This window comes from Pipistrellus hanaki (assembly GCF_964339955.1).
Source record: "Pipistrellus hanaki genome assembly, chromosome: 2".
In the NCBI taxonomy this organism is placed as follows: domain Eukaryota; kingdom Metazoa; phylum Chordata; class Mammalia; order Chiroptera; family Vespertilionidae; genus Pipistrellus; species Pipistrellus hanaki.
The window spans coordinates 46,408,736-46,430,879 of NC_140504.1; the positions used below are offsets into that span (position 1 = coordinate 46,408,736).

General features: G+C 40.0%; 1 protein-coding gene across 1 annotated transcript; it reads left to right on the forward strand.

Annotated features, from left to right (window-relative positions):
• Positions 1 to 218: 218 nt before the first annotated feature.
• Positions 219 to 21,195, forward strand: PLAAT1 (phospholipase A and acyltransferase 1; the record flags this gene model as incomplete). Its single annotated transcript, XM_084872832.1, is given in 5 exon segments — positions 219 to 235; positions 237 to 270; positions 9,142 to 9,277; positions 12,969 to 13,237; positions 20,933 to 21,195. Coding segments are annotated over 5 exon segments (558 nt in total). The 3' UTR covers positions 21,035 to 21,195.
• Positions 21,196 to 22,144: the final 949 nt, after the last annotated feature.

Genomic DNA, 22,144 nt, shown 5'->3' on the forward strand with positions numbered 1-22,144 from the left:
TTCCCTTTCTGAGCCCCGAGGAAGAGGATACTCTCCATGCCCAGCTTTATTTTTAAACTCATGGCCCGATTCCTGGAGGCCTCTGCTGGCCTACCTGGCCTGAGAGACAGGCCCTGCTCTGTCACATGCGCCCAAGTCACACTGAATAAGGGACTTGCTCGGCTTGTCTATCCAGAAGCCTCTGCTGTTGGGGACCGGGCAGGGAGGTGGGGAGGGGAATGAGCTGCCTGAGAGAGTCTTGTCTCTGATGAAGGCCCCATCCTGAGCCAGGTAAATTTCCCACCGGGGAAACTGGTGCCTGGAGGTCTAGGGGAACAGGGGCCTGCCTGCACATCTTTCCTTTCTGCTTTCTCCTTTCTCCCCTCATCCCAATCTGAAGTTGATTTTAAGTTGGAGGGTGGTGACAGGAAGGGGTCCAAAGGGAGCAGGGTCGGGGTGTGTCCTCACAGCCTGTGGGTGCTGGATCAGGCAGACAAGCACATAGCTGGGAGGGTTTTATTTTTATTTTTAGGGAGGGTTATTTAAGGCCAGTTCTCCCACTTTGCTGAGTCAAAGGCTGCAATGTTTACTTTGGGCGCAGGGATGGGGTTTTTCCACTGGCAGGAAGGAGTCTGTGTAGAGCTAGAAGGGGCGTACTTCTGGTGGGTGTATGTATTCGTGGTGCACACGAACACTTCTGGGCTGAAGAAGACAGTTAACTTTATAACCTCAGCTACCATAGTTATCAGAATGTCCCACCGGCTGGGAGGGTTGTCATTGGTTAGGTACGCACCAGGGCTGCCTTTTAAACCTATCAGTGTGTGCGGAGGGAGGTGTGGGTGGCATCAGTGCTCCTGGGGTGAGGAGGGCGCGGCAGGAGTGCAGGGTGGCGGCGTGGCTGTGAGGGGGGCCATTGACGCAAGAAAGGGGGTGCCCTGCAGTGTCCTGTCGCTGGCACCTCGGGTCTCATTGGGGGGGGGGTGGAGGAGGGGGAAGGAGTCTCCACGCGGTGCGGGGGTGGGAAAGGCGGGGACTGGCATTGGCGCTGGAGGTGGCCTGGTTGGTAGTTCCAGGAGCAGATGGAGGGCGCCCACTGCCCTTTAGCAGGAGGGCAGGAGCTGAGAGGCCAGGGCTACCTAGAATCCCTGCAGCTGCCATCGGTGCTGGAAAACCGACCTGCTTCACAGTGAGGAGTGCTGGGGACAGGGAGGGAGGACCTCCGGGTTCCCAGACAAACTTGTTTGAGCCAACTATAACTGGAGAAGCTTCCTTCCTTCCTTCCTTCCTTCCTTCCTTCCTTCCTTCCTTCCTTCCTTCCTTCCTTCCTTCCTTCCTCCCTCCCTCCCTCCCTCCCTCCCTCTCTCTCTCTCTCTCTCTCTCTCTCTCTCTCTCTCTCTCTCTCTTTCTTTTTCTTTCTTTCTTTCTCTTCTTCTTCTTCTTCTTCTTCTTCTTCTTCTTCTTCTTCTTCTTCTTCTTCTTCTCTCTCTCTCTTTTTCTTTCTTTCTTTCTTTCTTTCTTTCTTTCTTTCTTTCTTTTTCTTTCTTTCTTTCTCTTCTTCTTCTTCTTCTTCTTCTTCTTCTTCTTCTTCTTCTTCTTCTTCTCCTCCTTCTCTCTCTCTCTCTCTCTCTCTCTCTCTCTCTCTCTCTCTCTCTCTCTCCCTCCCTCCCTCCTCCCTCCTTCCCTCCCTCCCTCTCTCCCTCCCTCCCTCCCTCCCTTTTATCTCTCTCTTTCTCTCCCTTCTTTTCTCCCTCCCACCCTCCCTCCCTCCCTCCCTCCCACCTTCCCTCCCTCCCTCCCTCCCTCCCTCCCTCCCTCCCTCCTTCCTTCCTTCCTTCTTTCCTTCCTTCCTTCCTTCCTTCCTTCCTTCCTTCCTTCCTTCCCTCCTCTCTCTCTCTCTCTCTCTCTCTCTCTCTCTCTCTCTCTCTCTCTCTCTCTCTGTCTCTCCCTCTCTCTCTCCTTTCATTTATTTTTAACAGAAGGGAGAACAGTGTTCTCAGGAAAGAGACTCACTTCCCCAAGTCACACCCCATTCAGTGGCAGAACCAGGACTAGAAATGGGTCTCTCTTACCAAGGGTTTTAAGCGTACTGTCCTCACCAAAGTGGAGATGAATGCTAATACAAGTAATTATTATTGTAAAATATTAGGTTTTGGAAATATGGATGGTGCATTCGGGACTGTGACTATGATTTAGTGCCAGGAAACCCAGCCACTCTGTCCTCCTAGTGGAGCTCCTCCCCCCTTATTCATCAACCACTCACTCAGGGGGCAGTAATTTGTGGCAGGCTCTCTGCAGGGGACTGTGGGGATAGAGACAAACAGGAGCCAGCCCTCCACATCAAGCAGAAGACAAAATTCCCCAGATACCGGTACCTGACCAGGCGGAGGAAAAGTGCAATGGGCATCTGATACAAGACTCTGTGGCAAGTCAGAGGAAATGCTGGCTCACTGAGGGGAGGGGGGGGGGGGGGGGACTCAGGGAAGGAGTGGCATCTGACCTGGTCTAAGAGCTGGCCACTTGGAACTGGGCAGTGCATTCCAGGTAGGAAGGTTCAGCATTAGCAACCAAACTCCAGGTGAGTGTGAGGAATGAGGAATAGTTGGCTTTGCTTAGAACCGTGGTCGGCAAACTGCGGCTCGGCTCGAGAGCCACATGCAGCTCTTTGGCCCCTTGAGTGTGGCTCTTCCACAAAATACCACGGCCTGGGTGAGTCTATTTTGAAGAAGTGGTGTTAGAAGAAGTTTAAGTTTTAAAAAATGTGGCTCTCAAAAGAAATTTCAAACGTTGTACTATTGATATTTGGCTCTGTTGACTAACGAGTTTGCCGACCACTGGCCTAGAACGTAGGGATAAGAAGGTCACAATTATAGAAGGCACAATTGGGGTGCCAGTAGTGGGGAGTTTGGGAGGATTCCGAGCAGAGAATGACAGTGCCATGGCTTCAGAGGGCTCACCTGGTTGGAAGGTTAACCCTCAGCTAGAGTGAGGATGTTGGGCCAGGGGTCCTTGCATCTCTGAGGGTCTGTGAATGAATGAGCCCGACTGGGAGCACAAGGCTTCATGGAGCCATCTCAGTGAGGCCGGGCTGTGGATGAAAAATGCCGCTGGAGTGGAAAAGGGTCCAAATTGAACTGGGAGGTTGTTGGACTCCAGGGGTAGCTTGTGATGGTGTTTCTGACTTCCATAGCATTCTTGGGAGTCGTTTGTGAAAAAAGTGCTTTTGGTAACAGAGGTGGCCGCACGGACAGGAGCAGCAGTTAATCAGCCTGTCTCTCTCTGTGTGCTGGGCAGTTACTTTCCTTGATGCATCCCCAGGGACCACCATGGAGCTATAACCAGGGCAGCCTGTTTCGGCGGTTGAAAGGGGAAATTGGTTGTACAAAGATTACAGACCTACCTTCCTGCCATTCTTTATTATAAACTCGTCAAACAATCCTGTGCAGATGAACTGTTCCAAAGAAGTATTTTTATTTTAAAGGTCAGACACACAGTGCAGTAGAGGACTTTATAAATCCATCTTCAATTGGTTCTGTGCTATCACTTAGGAAACACTTTATTACATACCTGTACATGAATGAAATGGGTAGAAGGATCCATGTAAATCAAACTTCCAAGCCAGACATATTATGAGCACTTCCCTAAAGCCTGAGTCTGGGCATCTTCGAGATGCTTCCAGACTAGCCCCACCTTGACACCTCACCTGAGGTGAAGAGCAAGGGTTCCCCAAGGCTCTGTTGTTATCACTCACTGGTTCCACAAATGAATGTTTAGAAACTTCCCACGTCCTTCTATGAAACATATATTTTGTGTGCTTTGTGGCATCTCTATATGATGAGGTATTTGGGAAGAGAGACAAGATGAAATATATCAGTTCCTTTGGTGAATGATGTTAATCAGTGGTATAAAACAGGAGCGTGCAGCCTGGAATAAGAAGACAGACCTGGAACTGAAATCTAATTCTGTCACTCACTACCTGTGTGACTTTGGATCTGACACTTAACTCCTCTGAGTCTCCAACTCTTCACCTGTAAAATGGTGGCCATCGCAATCAGCTGACAGTGTAGCAGCTTGTGAGGTGGGCTGCAGAAATGTTAGCAAGGGAGGCCGGATAGCGTGCATGGGAGAAGCTGTCAGGACAGGGGCCTGACCTTGGAGGTAGGCTAATCTGAGTCCAGATGTGGGTTCTGCTCCTTCCCGCTGTGTGATTTTGGATGAGTTCCTGAACTGCTGTGCACATCAGGAAATAATTATATCTATTTTGTGATGTTGATTTGAGGATTACACCTAGCACAGTTTCTGGAAAACAGAATGAGAGAATGTTGTAGTTGAAAGGGACCTTAGAAGGCTTCATTACCCTAACACCCCTTCCCCATGCCCCTGCCATGGAAATTTTATTTTTCCTGACTGTGTTTAAATACTCCCAGAACCTGCTATCTGCACAAGGTGCTCCATTTCATTATTGAATCATCTTCAAGGAAAGAAAATATTATGACATATGGCTTAAAACTGCCTTCGTGTAACTTCTACATACTGGTTCTCTTCTATGTTCTATTTAAATAAAGAGCAATGAGTCAGGTAACTTTTTCTTTTTAAAGAAAAAGAAAAAAGCATTGAGCTTTAAAAAATACTTTTTTTTTTTAAATTTTGAGGTAAGTGTAGATTCATATGCAATTGTAAGAAATAACACAGAGAGATTCACTGAACCTTGTCCAGCTTCCTCAATGTTAACTACTTGCAGAATTGCAATACAAAATCAGAACCAGGAGATTGGCACAGACCCGCTGGAGATGCAGGACATGTCCATCATCATTAGAATCTCTCATGTTGCCTTTTTATAGCCACACCCACTTCCCTCTCATCCCTGGTGATCACTTTTTGTTCTCTATTTCTATAACTTTGTCATTTTGAAAATGTTGTACAAATAGAATCACACATTATTTAACCTTTACCATTGGCTTTGTTTCACTCAGCATAATTCTCTGGAGATTAATCCAGGTCCTTGAAGGTATCAATAGTTTGTTCTTTTTTATTTCTTAGTAGTAGTATTCCAGAGTATGGCTGTACCACAATTTGTGTAACCACTCACTTATGGAAGGTCATATAGATTTTTTTCCAGTTTTGGCTATTATGAATAAGCTGCTATAAATATTTGTATGAATATAAGTCATCATTGTCTTCAGTCTCTGGGGTAAATGGCTAGGAGTGCAGTTTCTGGGTCATTGGGGGAAGGCCTGGGGAGGGCAGGAACAAGGGGTAGGGGGTTAATAGGGGTAAGAAAGGAGACATCTGTAATACTATCAACAATAAAAATTAAGAAAAAAGAAACTGATGGACTTCTTCCAGAATGACTGTACCATTTCATATTCTCACCAGCAATTAATGAGTTACCCAGTTATACTGCATCCTTGCCAGCATTTCGTGGCCAATACCTTTTTACTTGTGCTATTGTGATATGTGTGTATGGCTACCTCATTATGGTTTTTACCTGCATTTCCATAATGGCTAGTGATGTTTAGCATGACCTGCCTGACATATGTGTCTTCTTTGATAAAATGTGTCTTTGTGTATATTGCTTAAGTTCTAATTACATTCTTTGCTTTTTTATTTCTGAGTTTTGACATTTCAATATATGATCTCCATATGAGTCCTTTCTTGCATATATGATTTGTAAATATTTTCTCCCACTCTGTAGTTTGTCTTTTTGTCCATTTCACAGATCTTTGACAGTGCAAAAGTTTTAAATTTTGAGCACACCCTATTGTCAGTCTTTCCTTTTATGGATAGTACTTTTGGTACCAAGTTTGAGAACTCTGTGCTTACCCTAGATCCTGAGAATTTTCTCCTATGTGGTTTTTGTTTATGCTTTATAGCTTTACACTTCACATTTAAGTTTATGATCCATTTTGAATCATTTTTTATATAAGGTGTGAGACTTAGTTTGAGGTTCACCCTCCCTTCTCCCAACTGAGTGAAAGTCCAGTTGCTTGAGCAAAATGATGTGTTAAAAATCTTTTGGAAAAAAAGCATATGTCCTTGGGCAAGACAAATTACCTGCCTGGTTCTGTTTCCTCTGTCTTACAAGTGAGGGGGTTGCATTCAGACTAGATAAGCATCATTCAGGATCCATTCCTGAAAGTGGAAGGTCTGGGGTCGCAATAGCCTCAGGAGCAGCAACAGTAAGGAGCAGAAGGGGTTTTCCTGCTCTCCCCCCCCCCCCCGCCCCCGCCCCCGCCGCCCTGACTTCACCCAGGGCAGGGCAGCTTTTCATGTTTTAGATTTTTGAGCGTCTATCTAATGTTTGACTTGGTAAGGGCCCCACTGCTAAAGCCGAGCTTGGAGAGCACTGAGTCAGGTAACATCTGAAGTGCCTTTCCACCTGTTCAGTGTCAGAAATCACTTTCCCTTTAGGGTTAGCCTTCAGGCTTTTCTCTCCATTTCCTGAGAATGTACTTAGTGATATGAAATGTTTTCCTTGTTATCCTGTCACCCCTCTTTATAAATATTTTTATAAATATGACAGGCTTCATGAAATCAATGAAATTCCATTTCATAAACCAGTTTAAAAGGTATATGTCGGAATTTAAAATGTGCTAAATATATTATCATTTTGCAGTGGAATCATCCATTCTAAAGAATGATCGTGGCTGAAAGAGAGGATAAGGAATGAAAATCACATGTCTGCGGTGGACCCATCTTTCAACCTTTACAAACAGCTAGCCCTCTCTGACCATACACCTGCCTAGCTCTTGCCAGTTCACAAAGCACTTGCAATAGCTTTCAGCCAGTTTATGAAAGGTTATTTGCAACAGCCTATCCTATGCCTTCTTATGCCTGCCTTTAAAATGACAAAACTGAGATGCAGACATTTTGAATGACTTTCCCTAAGTAAAAGACCTAAGACACGAGCTCATATGTTTAACATCCAGTCCAGTTATTCTCCCATATATATTTTTAATACTCACCCAAGGATATTTTTCCATTGCTTTTATGAGAGAGTGGAAATGAGAGGAATAAGGGAGAGAGAGGGAGAGAAGGAGAGAGGGAGAGAGGGAGAGAGGGAGAGAGGGAGAGAGAGGGAGAGGGAGAGGGAGAGGGAGAGGGAGAGAGAGAGAGAAGAGAGAAACATTGAAACATCCATGTGAAAGAGACAAATTGACTTGTTGCCTCCTGCGTGAGCAGCAACTGGGGTCAGGGATTAAACTTGCAATTCAGGTATGTGCCCTTGACTGGGAATTGAACCCACCACCCTTCGGTGCATGGACCGAAACTCGAACCACTGAACCCCACTGGCCAGGGCTCCTCTTTATATTTTATAAAGTAAAGATTTCAGTGGATATTTCCAAAAAGTTGGCGTTTTCTACTGTCACTTTTTAAGATGTTAAATGGCTTAATAACAAATGAACTCAAATAGTTGTAGTAGTTTTTTTTTTTTTTTTTTAATTAAAGAAAGTGAATTGAGAATGCATTTGAAAAAAAAAAAGGTTACACTACAAAGTGCTGTTTAAATGATGGTTATTATTGTGAGCTTGGCTAGGTCTCTGAATTCTAGCAGGCAGCTGTGTGTGCTTGCTGATTCCTATTCATTGGAAATATGTTTGTTTATATCACAGTATATTATCTATTTTTCCTTTTAGTACCCACGTGGCCAAATTGGGAACTGCCATATTAATAAGGCTCAAACATATTTGACAGGGTGGTTAGACTTAATGATTTCCATAAAGTTGTTTTTAATAGTTATTTTTCAACAGATGGACAGTTTATATAGGCCATGTTCATGTGCCAGTGTGATGATTGAAGTTTTCAACAGATGGCATACAAATACTTGGGAAAACACCCTCCCAATATCAACTGCTGTAAAAAAGACTTTGAGAGTGCCAGGAAAATCATGGTTTGTCTTCTGAGTCCTTAGCTGATGCTATTATGATTATAATTGTGATGACTTGGAAGTTTCCCTTTCTGCCACTTGGGTTTATTTTGTCAGTGAGTGTACACGTCTACGTTAGATGATGAGAAACACTTTGTTGTCAATTAGATGTTCAACACGGATTTCACATTAAATCTCCTTTTGATTTGTGATGGATGTACATAACTTCCTCTTGTTGAGTCATTAGACTTCTGTGCCATACATAGAACAGTTAACTTTCCATAGAAATAAACTTAAGAGACATATGTTTTTTTCTGAAAAGTATTGATTTACAAGGAAAAAAGATCTGGTCAGACTTACACTTTTCAGACATGTTCATCATTATGATGAATTCCCCAACCTTCCAAATTACCCACTTCAATGCTGACCACCTTGTACTGGTTCTGGAATCAGGAAGCAAGGAATCAGACAGTAAGCAGGGCAGTGGCGGGGGGAGGGGAGGAATCTTTGTCATTGTTGTTGTCACAATGACAAAGGGCATTCACTGATATGCCGTGGGTAGAGGCCAGCATGCCCAGACAGGCACTGCATAGTTCGGCACAAGGGTAAATGTCCTGTCTCCCATTAGATGCCTGAATATCTGACTGGAAACTCATCCAAGCCTAGAACTTATGTCTGCTTAAATTAACTCACAGAGTAAGTTTTGCAACACACTATTTTTTTTTTTTTTTGCACAGAATATTAGCAGCTGCCCATACCTCTGCTCTTTGATTTTATTATGCTGCGATATGAAAGACTTCTAATTGTCTGCTTTTCAATCCTGACTTTCTCATGCTTAGAAAGTGCAAGAATATAGATACTTTATTATGTCTTTTTGTGTAGTTATTTACATAGTAAAGCAGATATTGATATAAATATCTTAACCTATTCTATTCCAAACATGGCATCATGTTCTTGAAAATATTGTCTGTAGGTAAATAATATTATCTGTAAAATTTTGGACTTGAAGAGAATTATAAGATGCTTATTATAACAAAGGGGCCCTGGGGTTGATTAGGATGAAAAGCATTGCAATAGACAATTAAACAAAAGCAGACAAGGTCTCCACTTGTTCTCTTGTGGACACATAGTTCGGTGTTGGAATCATTCAAAGATACAGAGCAGGGCATGAGTCTAAGTCTTTAATAAGGACTGTGATCCCAACAGATTCTGTCTCTCATCGCTTCTATGGAAGTCTTAAACTGATTTTCTTTGGTCAAGTCATGTTGGCTAGATTTTCTCTATGTCTGTCATTACAGATGGCGGTGAATGATTTTAGTTTGGCCTACCCTGGCAGCCCCCGGCCAGGGGACTTGATTGAAGTGTTTCGTCCTGCCTATCAGCACTGGGCCCTGTACTTGGGTGACGGTTACGTTATCAACTTAACACCTCTGGGTAAGGTTTCTTTCCAAAAGCTCCTGGGAGCTTTTTGGTTGTTACTATTATTATTATTACCAGAAAAAATATCATGAACAGAATCATAAAACTAAATAAACCAAAATATACAAAGCTGATAAATATAGCTGATCTAGGTTTAGGGAATAATATTTTAAGACCAAATTGGTATTGAAGAAATCACAAAGACGAGTTCACATTGAAATGTAAAACTTCTGGTTTAAATAATCAAACAGGAAATATATTTGCCACAAACATGACAAGAGTCACTTTTTTTATAGCATACAAATTAGTTATCTCAATTCATTTAACATCTATTTATAGATTACCCAGTATATGTAAAATGCTATTCTAGATACTGGATATGCATAAACCAGTCCCTGCATGGTGTAATTTATATTCTAGAGGGGTGGGGAGGGGGAAAAGAGATAGAGAGAGAGAGAGAGAGAGAGAGAGAGAGAGAGAGAGAGAGAGAGAGAACAATGTTAGAGTAAAGATAAGTAAAGATAAATAATATGGAGAAAATAAATCATAGAAGCAGAAAAGGAAATGGTAGAAGATTAGGGATACTGTAATTATAAGTGTGGTGGTTGGGAAAATCTCATAAGAAAGTAACATTTCTGAACTTGAAAGAGACGAGAAAACTGAGCAGATTATATTTGGGAAAAGAGTTTTTCAGGCCAATTGGACAGCGAACACCCAAATATTAAATACACACACACACACATACACACCACAACACAATTAAGTAAAGAGTTATGAACAATTTGCAAAAGAATGAAGCAAAAGCTAACACCCATCTTCGAAGGTTTTAACTTTTTAATCCTCTAAGAATTATCAAATAAAATGATAGGTTTTATGCTTATCACATTAGCACAGGTTAAAAAATGGCAACAAGCATTGTTGTTAAGGGTATAATGAAATGAAAACAAAGATATTGCTGATAGAAATATAAGTTGATAAACTAATTCACAAAAACAATTTAATAAGATGTGTTAAGAGTCTTAAAGGAGTTCTTATGTTCTTACCCTCTAGTTGTACTTCTACGAATCTGTTCATGGGAAATATCTAAAAGATATAAACGTAACATTTCTGTGTAAGGGTATCCATGTCTATCTCACTCATAATGGTTTAAAAATAGACGATGACTTAACATTCAATAAGAAAATGGTTAAATTATTATTTAGCTGCAAAATATTAGGCATCTGTGTTTTGGCAGGATTCTTTAGTTGCAAGTAATAAATCATTCTCAAATTAGCTTAAACAAAAAGATAACTCATTCTTTCACTAAAAGAAACTACAGAAAGGGCAGAGATGGTGCTGGCCACAGGGCTGCCTACAATGAGAGGTTTGAACACTATTAAGACTCTGTCTAACTTCTGTACTTTTTCTGTTTGTGGCCCTCATTCTCACAGGCTATGTCTCTCTAAGGAGCTGAACTGATGACCATCAGCATCCTTAGATTCTCATTCTTATAATCTGGTTACCTAATAGAAGAGTTAGCTAAACCTTGTCTATTGCAGTTAGAAAAATCATGGAGAATGACTCTAATTCATCCAGTGGGTGTCCCATACCCATTGCTGGACCATCACTATGTTCAGGACAAGGGGATGCTCATTGGCCTAGAAAGAGTTTTTTTCTAGAAAGAATAGCAGTGAAGGGATGAGGTGCTAAATAGCAAAAGACTATAGCCACTATAAAAGCCATTAAAAAGATTACTTTTCTGGACATGTTTAATTGCATGAGAAATGATCCTCACATGATATTTATTTGAAAATTTTAGATTAAAATGTAACATGCAATATAAAACCCAGTTTTCAAAAAACATATATATATATATATATATATATGTTGTGCACATATATATATGTTGTGCATATATATATATATATATGGGTGTGTGCATATATATATATATATATATATATGCACACACCCATGAATACATACAGATATATGAACCTTTATATTGTGTTAAAAAAGACTTAAGTACATAAAAATAATAGCAGTTATTTCTAGGGGGCAGGATGGTGGAATATTTATATTTACATGTTTATGCTGTATTTTCTACATGTTTAAAAATGAGCACAAATTAATTTATTGGGAAAATATATGCAGATAAATAACCTGAAGTACTTTTTTCCTTAAAAATACCTTTAAAGAAAAGCATTGATGTGCCTAAATCTTACTATCTTGAAGTAGTTTTTGCAATATTTTGAGATAGTTGCTTTTTGTTCCAGAATATTGAAAATGGAAATGGCAAATACAATGACATTTATGATACAGAGCTGCTAGTTTCTGCAGAGCTTGGGGATTAACACTTAGCAACTTCCTACATTATTCCTGCAATGCTCACATCTGGGAAATAATATGAAATTTTGGTGCTGTTTCTTTATTTTCATGTCATAAGCTTCTTATTGATGTGGTCCAAACACTGAGCATTGATTCTGTAGACTGAAATTCGATTCCCATTTACGTTGTTAACTACTCATGTGAGGTTTTGCAAGCCAGTTTACTTCTCCAAGCATCAATCTCCTCATCTGCAAATTGATTACATCAGACTAGTAAAAAAAATTATAATTCTAACTAGAATATAGAACTTGTAAGTGTAAGAACTTTCAATGTGTAAGATTTGGAAATGCTGCTCCAATGAATAGAAGCTTGATAGATAGAAAAAAGGAGGAGCAGGAAAGAAAGTTTGCTTTCAGTCACTACTAAAAGGAAAAGTGTCTAAGCACTGGTTATACAGATCTTCCCGCGCATGATTTACTGGAACAAGGGCCACACATAGCATCTTGGACAGGGGAAGAGGGACTGGAGTCTGGCGGTGGAGCTGAACCCTGAGGAATTGCCTGTCCAGCCTCGGACACTGACTATGACAGGCCAGGTTACAAATGTCTCTGGCAATCTAGGTAAATGCTTATCCATAGAGGCAGCTAAGACATAATGACAGGGCATGAGGCCTTATAACAGGTGAGTAAGCCACAGCCTGAGGCCACATGTAGCAGAGAGTGCATACTAGGTCAGGTTCAGGTTCAGGATTTAGTTTCTTGGCCAAAGAAACTGACAAAACCAAAGCAGTAACTCCACCTGACCCCAGCTCACTCCTCAGAGGAATGGGGGAACTGTGCAAATTTCAAATTGGACACAAATTAAAACATAGTTGAAAGAATAAGTGTAAAATTGAGTTAAGGGTAAGGAATGCAACTTAGACACTAGGACAACCCTACTAATCATAATGCACTACTGCTCAAGCCCAACAATATTAGCTGGAAAGGGTTCACGTGCTGAAAAAAAGACCACTTTACAGAAAACATGGGCAATGGTCCTATCCGAACTATTTCAGAGACATGTACCAAGATCTCAAACATCTAGACATGTATCAACATCTCTAATAAAGTGATAGAGAACTTATTACTCAAGAATGGGCACAGTTTTCTTACCCAATTTACTCTTAGAGAGATGTAAATTTTCCTAAGTCTTCTTGCACTCTCACTCATACATCATTGAATAAGTATATTGATAAATTACAAAGAGTGCTTAGACTGGTAAGTTAAGTGATTTCTGGTTTGATGATACGTTTGGAACAGAGATGGGTTCAGTTATCCCAACACTTTCAAAGTCTTTAGATGGCAGGGAAAATTCACTGGGCTGGGTCACTACAGCTCATTAACCAAAATTCTCCTTATAGAGGATGGCATTCCTGCATCATTTACAAGTGCCAAGTCCATATTCAGCAGAAAGGCCCTGGTGAAGATGCAGCTCCTGAAGGATGTTGCAGGCAATGACACATATAGAATAAACAATAAATATGATGAAACATACTCTCCCCTCCCCATGGAAGAAGTCATGCAACGGTCAGAGTTTGTTATTGGACAGGAAGTGGAGTATGACGTACTGGTCAACAACTGTGAGCATTTTGTGACTTTGCTTCGCTATGGAGAAGGAGTTTCAGAGCAGGTGAGTCTTCTTTAAGAGATAAGGAGTTTATTACATTGGAAGGAAAGATAACTAATGATTATGACAAGGTTCCCAGGCCTCATACAGAATGATAAGAACACCGAAGGACAAATCAGGGAATTGAGTTGTCCAACATTAACACAGCAAGTTAATGACCAAATTGAGACTAAACATAGATATTTATAAATTTGGGGTAGAAGAAACTTGAAGCAGAATCAAAATCATAGCTTTCTGTTTATTGCCTTTTGTCTTTCAGTATCCACTCCTCCTCCCCCATTATCCCACCATGCAGCAGTCTTAAATCAGTAATCTTATATACTGAAAATAATATGCTGAAAAGATTGTTGACTTTTTGAATGGAAAATCATTTGCCAAAAACAGATGGTAAATCTAATATTCTTTTTCATTAGCTGACAGAGGCCAACTGATGACATATCTTGGTGGGTTTGTAAATGTTTTATATCTCTTTGCAATGATAATTCCAAAGAAATTTTGTGCTTTTAAGTAGATTCTTTGATTCATAGAGCTTTTGGATTTTTAATGGAGTAATTGACCTTATTTTTTTATTGTTTAAAGTATTACATATGTCTCCTTTCCCAGCCCCTCCCACCCCTGAGGGCAAGCCCCCACAACCCCAGTGTCTGTGTCCGTTGGTTATGTTAATATGCATGGATACAAGTCCTTTGGTTTATCTCTAACCTCCCTTTCCCCATCTTCTCTCTGAGGTTGGATGGTCTGTTCAGTGCTACTTTGTTTCTGGATCTATTTTTAAAGAAATATACTTTATTGATTTGTTACAGAGAGTAAGGGAGAGGGATGGAGAGTTAGAAACATATAATAGATGAGAAATAAACATCAATTGGCTGCCTCCTGCACACCCTCTGCTGGGGATGTGCCCATAACCAACGTACATGCCCTTGACCAGAATCAAACCTGGAACCCTTGAGTCCACAGGACGCTTGCTTTATCCACTGATCCAAATCGATTAGGGCTCTGGATCTATTTTTGTTCATCATTTTATGTTGATCATTATATTCCTCATATGAGTGAGAACATGTAATGTTCTAATTTTCTAATCTATTCATCTGTTGATGGGCACTTAGACTGTTTCCAAATCTTAACTATTGTAAATTGTGCTGTTATGAACATAGGGATACATATATCATTTCTGATTGGTGTTTCTGGTTTCTTGGGATATATTCCTATAAGTGGGATTACTGAGTCAAATGGCAGTTCCATTTTTAAATTTTTGAGGAAATTCTGTACTGTTTCCCACAGTGGTTGCACCAGTCTGCATTCCCACCAGCAGTGCACAAGGGTTCCTTTTTCTCTACATCCTTGCTAATACTTGTCTTTTGATGATTTGTTGATGATAGCCATTCTGACAGGTGTGAAATTATACTTAATTATTGTTTTGGTTTGCATCTAGGATGATTAGTGACTTTAAGCATGTTTTCATATGTCTCTGGGTCTTCTATATGTCCTCTTTCAAAAAGTATCTATTTAGGTCCTTTGCCCATTTTTGTATTGGATTGTTTATCTTCCTTTTACTAAGTTGTATGAATTCCCTGTAAATTTTGGAGATTAAATACTTATCAGAAATGGCCTTGACAAATATGTTCTCCCATTCAGTGGGCTTTCGTGTTGTTTTGTTGATGGTTCTTAGAAAACCCCAAAGACTCCATCAAAAAACTACTAGATAAATGAATTCAGCAATGTAGCAGGATACAAAATTATCAGCTAGAAATCTATGGCTTTCTTTTTTTAAAATATATTTTATTTATTTTTTACAGAGAGGAAAGGATAGGGATAGAGAGCTAGAAATATCAATGAGAGAGATTGACCAGCTGCCTCCTGCACACTCCCTACCAGGGTTGAGCCCGCAACCAATGTACATGCCCTTGACCAGAATTGAACCTGGGACCTTTCAGTCTGCAGGCAGACACTCTATCCACTGAGCCAAACCGGTTTTGGCTCTATGGCTTTCTTGTACACCAATAATGAACTCACAGAAAGGGAAACTTAGAAAAAAACAACAAAAAAAAAAAACATTTACCATTGCACCAAAAATTAAGGTACCTAGGAATAAACTTAACTAAGGAGGTAAAAGACCGGTACTCGAAAACTACAGGACATTGAATAAAGTGATAGAGGAAGACATAAACAAATTGATAGAGGAAGACATAAACAAAATGAAGACATAAACAAAATGAAAACAAATACATTTGTTTTCATTAGGAAGTGATTTAATTGGAAATTCATTTTTATTTAGAAAATATATTAATGTAATGAATGTACTACTCACATGGAAAAATAAATTGCTTCTGAGCTAGACCACAGAGTATATATACACAAATCACCTTCCATACCCACAATCAAGACCCATAAAAACCAATCATCCCTCAACAATCAGTTGAACTCTTCTCTAACAAGTTCTGATGAAGATGGTGGAGTGACAATCCTAAGAACCCACCTTAGCTTTGGAATTCTGCTGACCTGAGATAGAACTCCATCTTTATCACTCAACTGAGTGATTGGGGCTCATTGTTTATCAGTTTCCTAATTTATAAATTGAGGTTGTTTTATAAATTATAGGATAAATTTGAAATATCTTAGCATTCTGTATTATTTTATTATTTTTCCTATCACCATTTATACCCTTTATGCCCTCTTCCACCTTCCCTACCCCTCCCTCCTCACAATCACCACACTGTTGTCCATGTCCATGAGTTATCTCTCTCTCTCTCTCTCTCTCTCTCTCTCTCTCTCTCTCTCTCTCTCTCTCTCTCTCTCTCTCTCTTTTCTTCTTAGCATTCTGTATTGCCTATCATCCATCCTAAGAAGTGATAGATATTATTAAATACACTATTTAAGAATTTTATAGATTTTTGTTGGCACTCTTTAATAAAATATCTGTTGATCTAACAGGAAATAAAACACTTGAATTATTTGTGTTATTGTCAATAATTATAGTATTATTACCAGTAATAGCTAGTATTAGATTGGTGTTTTGGGTCCCTTAAGGTTATGGTCTTTAACTTAGAACAGTTTTCTTGGGGAATGGCTATGTATTTCCTCCAATTAAAACAATAACAACAACATTGCATATGTATTTTAAAAAGATGAGAAAGGTAGGTAGGATATGGCCCTATTTTTTTCTAATTTGTACTTTTCAGTATTTAAAAAAAATTAACAGGCTTTATTTTTTAGAGCAGTTTCAGGTTCACAGCAAAATTGAGTGGAAAGTATAGAGTCCTTATATCTCCCTACCCATCACACTTAATACATAGCCTTCCCCACCATCAACACCCCACATCAGTGTGGTATATGTGTCTCAGACAATGAGCCAACATTGGTACTTCATTATCCACCAAAGTCTATAGTGAAAGAAAGCAGAATGTGTCACTCCCAATTATATCACTTTGGCATAAAGATTATTTTGAGCTGAAGGCATTGAGAAGAAGCAGATATACAAAAATCCCTTTCCCCTATTTGCCTAAAAGCAGGCATACATTTTCACAGGTGTCCCTCCTCTTTCTACTAGGAGGGACAAAACTTAATCACTGGGACAATCTGTGGTTAAGGTAAGACATTTATCAGCCTGGAGAAGTCATCAGAGGAATCTGTATGACAAACCACTATTGACCATTAGTTTTCCATATGTTTATTTTCCTGCAGTTTGCTCTCCTTGGAAACCTAAAACTACTGTCCTTTGTCCTATCATTTCTCTACAAATGTCTGCTCTTTTCTGAAAATGCTATATAAGCTTGAATTCTAAACCACATCTTTGAGTTACCCTTCCCTGAGGTGCACATGAACATTTCTGGACTCAAGAGTTAACTTTATAACCTCAGAGTAGGAAGGAAGGCCTACTCTTGTATGAATTTTATGCATCGGGCCTCTAGTATGTCAATAAACTGTTTTTCTCTTGTCTTTTATAACCCGCCTTTTATTATAGCAACTTATCTGAGAACCAATGATGGGTAAAGAAAACATTTTTCCTCCCACAAAAATAGTTTCCATTAGGGTTCTCTCATCCTGTTGTATATTCTGCAGGATTTGGCAAATTATGTTATTGCAGTATCATACAGAATATACTCTGTCTTAAAATTTTCTGTGCTCTAGGCCTATTAACTCCTACTCTACTTAAACTTCTGGTGATCACTGATCTTTTTACTCTTTAAATATGCATTCAAAATTCCTTCATGTCTTTTCATGGCTTGATAGCTCACTTCTTTTTATCACTAGATAATATTTCATTATCTGGATGTATACTCACCTACTAAAGGGCATTTTGGTTGCTTCCAAGTTTGAGCAACGACTTTTTTTTAGCTTTTGTGTGGATTTTGTGTGGATGTCTTTGTCAGCTTGGGCCTCTGTAACAGAATACCATAGTCTGGGTTGTTTAAACATGACCTTTATTTCTTAGAGTTCTGGAGGCTTTTGCAGGTTTTTGTGTGGATATAAGTTTTCAACTCCTCTGGGTAAATACCGAGGAGCATGATTGCTGGGTTGTTTGTAAAAGTATGTTCAGGTTTGTAAGAAACCACCAAGTTGCCGAAACCAGTTTGGCTCAGTGGATAGAATGTGGGTCTGCAGACTGAAAGGTCCCAGGTTCGATTCCGGTCAGGAGCATGTACATTGGCTGTGGGCACATCCTAGGTGTGGGGTATGCAGGAGGCAACTGGTTGATGTTTCTCTCTCATCGATGTTTCTGGCTCTCTATCCCTTTCCTTTCCTCTCTGTAAAAAAATCAATAAAATATATATTTAAAAAAAAAAGAAACCACTAAATTCCCTTCTAAAGTGGCTGTGCCATTTTGCATTTTACATTCTCACCAGCACCTCGCGTTGTCAGTGTTTTGGAATTTAGCCATTCTAATAGGTGCATAGTGGCATCTCATCTTAATTTGCTGTTGCATGGATCTGTATGATGCTCAGCATCTTTTCATGTGCTTATTTTCCATTTGCATATTATATTTGGTGATGTGTCATTTGAGATCATTTGCCCATTTTTAATTGCTTGCTTGTTTTCTTATTAAGTCTTAAGAGTTTATTGCATATTTTGGATAAGAATCTTTATCAGGTTTGTCTTTCGCACAAGTTTTCTCCCAATCTGTGGCTTTTCTTTTCTACATTTTAAAAAATTTCTAATATCAACATTTTTCACTGCTGTGCCAGAACAACTAATAAAATAAGTCTGTCTCTGTGAGAGATGGAAGACCCTCTTAGGCCTGGACAAGGAGACACACAGCACAGCTGCACCCTCAGAGGCTACCTGATCAAGCCTGCAGCCATCTGGAATCCAGCTACAGTGTGTCTGACACAGCGCTCCAGACTCAGCTAAGGTTTCGTTGGGCATGAGCAGATCCTCAGCATGAGGCCTTTGCTGTGGCCCTCAGACAGAGAACCCTGTAAAGGATGATGTTTGCAGAGTCAGGTTTGGTGGTTTTATTGTATAATCCATCCTAAGCAAGCCATAAAGTAAAAGCTCTTGTCCATGTGGTTCATATAGAACAGCCCTTGATGTTATAACCTCACAGGTCAGATTCCATTATATGCAACTCCAAGGGATTGCTCCAATCACATGGGATTTTGCCATCTAGACTGCAATTTGAAATAAGCATTTGGGATTTGGGGAAATGTGTGCACTGATGGAAGTGGCTTTAGTATTATTGTATCTGGCCTGTGCAATCTTTGGTTTAGGATCAACTTGCCTGCCCCCTCCCCAGGCCTTTTAGACTTTTGGGATTTCTCTCACATTTTGTGTTTCTAAGTGGCTGAAAAATAAGCAGTGAGCTAGGTCTGTATCTAGCTGGGCACCCCTTACCCACAGGACCTTGAGTGTATCCAGGGCTGGACCCTACAGCCATTTTACACTTCTGTTTAAACACACCAGAGGCACCTTTCTGCTTTTTCATCGTCTGCCACAGTTTCCTGTATTAAACCTTCAGGGGAGCTCCGCATCTGCCTGGAATTGTAGGAGGGTTTGGCTTGATTTAACTTTGATTATTGATATTGTCTTGTGTCCTGTATCTCTCCCTGCCCCTTTTTTCACCCCAGGTGCTATGTGGATAGCTGTAAGCTGCCATGAATTCTGGCTCTCTCCTGGAGAATAACTTAGGTAGCGACTAATTAAAAATTACAAACAAAATAAATAAACCAAGCAAAAAAAATTAGAATTATAAACTGAAATATGATTTATCTGTTGTTTGCCAGTGCCATTCTCCCTGGCAATGGGGAAAGTTGGCAGTTCAAGAGGTTACTATCTTGGGCCTTGTCCCTGCAGCCCACTGACGGTGACAGGGAGTGAAGGGTCTGTCATTGCACTCCTTTCCCGGCCAGGGCTCTTTCTGCCCATTCCCAGCAGGGAGGCCCGGTTAGGGAGGCAACCTATGTCAGTAACATAGGGGGGCGCCAGCTCACAGGATGGATGCAGGAAGCCTGGGGCCAGACAGAGTGCATGCACAAATGTGAGCTGAGTCAGGGTTTGCAGCATTGGGGCAGGTCTCCAGAGGCACTTGGGGAAAATGTTTTGCTTTGTCTAGGAGCCTGATTCTTAAATTCTAGAGAACACCTGTTGTTTCCATACCTGATACTGAAGTATCTGGCTGTGACTGTTGGTCATAAAATTGTACTCTAACCCCTGCAGATGGAAGGCAATACCAGTCAATTACCATGAAAACCATGAATATTCATTAGACCCCTCATGATGATGATGATTAATACCCTTAAAGCTATAACTGTCTGAACTCTTTTATGGACAATTGAGCTTGAGAATGGTTTATTTTAGTTTGTCTACATGGGAAATTAATTTTTGACATGATAATTAACATTACTATTGATTTCTTCTCAAGTTTATCAGAATACGAATGGTATCTATCAAACAAGAGCTTATAGATATTTAGCTCAGATCACATCCCTGAATTATTTTGCTAACAGACATTCTTGAGTCAGGGAAAATATCCCCCTTCCCCCCACCCCCTGCCACACACACTATTCACTGTGCTATAGATCCAACCAAACCAGTGTGTTTATGGGGTAGAATTGTGTAAAAGGTGAACACAGTGTTCAAGAGTCAAGTCTGGCCTTATGACCTTGAGTAAATCACTTTTAACTTCTTAAATATTGCCAAACATGAGAGTAATGATTGGTAGGGATTGTGATAATGAGTTTATTAATGGTTAGAGGCTCTAAAAATAATATATATATATATATATATATATATATATATATATATATATGTGTGTGTGTGTGTGTGTGTGTGTGTGTGTGTGTGTGTTTATCTATGTCTTTGTCATAATTATAAAAATTATAAATGCCATCTTCATACAAAATTTAAATTTTTTATTGAGCTTTAAATTTATTCATTGTATTACATTAAGATGGGTCTTCAGTTGAAGCAGCAACCAAAGCCTGACCAGGGTGGTCAAGTGGTTGAGCATAGACCTTTGAATCAGGAGGTCACAGTTCGATTCCCAGTCAGGAAACATGCCTGGTTGTGGGCTTGATCCCCAGTGGGGGGCTTGTAAGAGGGCAATCAATAGACAATTCTCTCTCATTGATGTTTTTATCTCTCCCTCTCTCTTCCTCTCTGAAAATCAATATATATATATATTTAAAAAAGCTTGGGTGTAGGATACTGAGATGCCTTTAGAATAAAATGTGTTTTTGTTTGCTTGTCATTTCTTTATAGGCCAACAGAGCAATAAGCACCATTGGGTTTGTGACAGCTGCTGCTGGAGCCTTCTCATTCCTCGGCTTGTTTTTCAAAAGACAAAGAGCGAAATACCATTAACAATTTACTGAAGAGAGATTGGGACTGAAGAAATTTGTTGGGGGGAGAGGGGAGGAAATGCCCTGGGATGAATACTTATTTTCAATGCATCATTATAATTTCAAACTCCAATGATGGATGGCGAGCTCTTTAATAAATTGCTTTACTGATATTATCTCATCATTGAGCTGAGGAAATTTTTCTTCCTACTAGCATAGATTTTTCTGTGGCAGTTTGGACAAGAAGCAATAACCTTTTTAGTGATCCAGCAGAGGATCTTAACAAAACCACAGTATATTTTATCTTATACTATAAATATAAGTTTCCTTTTCCCTGAGGGTGGCTATTTTGTATTTGCCAGGAGAAAAAAGAACAGATTACATGAGATTTTGAAAAAAAATGAGAAGAGCTCCAAATTGTTATGGTTGACATCTAAATTAATATTCCTTTTCTGGTGAGAAAAGAAATTGGGGAATTCAGCATTTGGCTAGGCAGATTGAGGAACTTGGGTTAACAAGCCATTTGAGGGTGCACACCTGTCCTCTTGCTCCTGCCTGGATGGGTGGGAAAGGGGGCTTTTGCTCCAGTGTTTCAGGTCCAGTGATTTCCCTGGAAATGGCTCATTTATCAGAAGACTGACAAATAAGAATGGGCTGTTACTTTTACCTACTGTGTTCCCTGTGGATTTTGAAGTATTTCAAGGGTTTTAACCTAGAAAGAGATCCTTAAAAGTGTAAGGGCCATATTTAGAAAAACAAAACAAAACCCCATATTACTTTTTTAAGGTTTTCACTGTAAGTCAAGGAGCATTGTGATTTTATTTTTGCATTTTATTGATTATGTGGTGAATGAAACAAATTACTTTTTAATATCTTTCCAGTAGAATTCTTGTTGGCAGCAGGTGGTGAAAAATGGTTGCAGGTCTCTATACCCTAAGATTTTATTGTACAATTGTAGCATAGCACTGCTTTACCAAACACACTAGCAGTCAATGACATCATTAAAAGCATGGCATTAGATAAGGAAAAGTTCAAGTAAACGTTGAGGGTGAATGCAATGAGGAACTAGGAATTTATACTAGTAAAAGGGTAATATGCTAATTAGACCAGGAGACCTTGGGGACATCCTTCC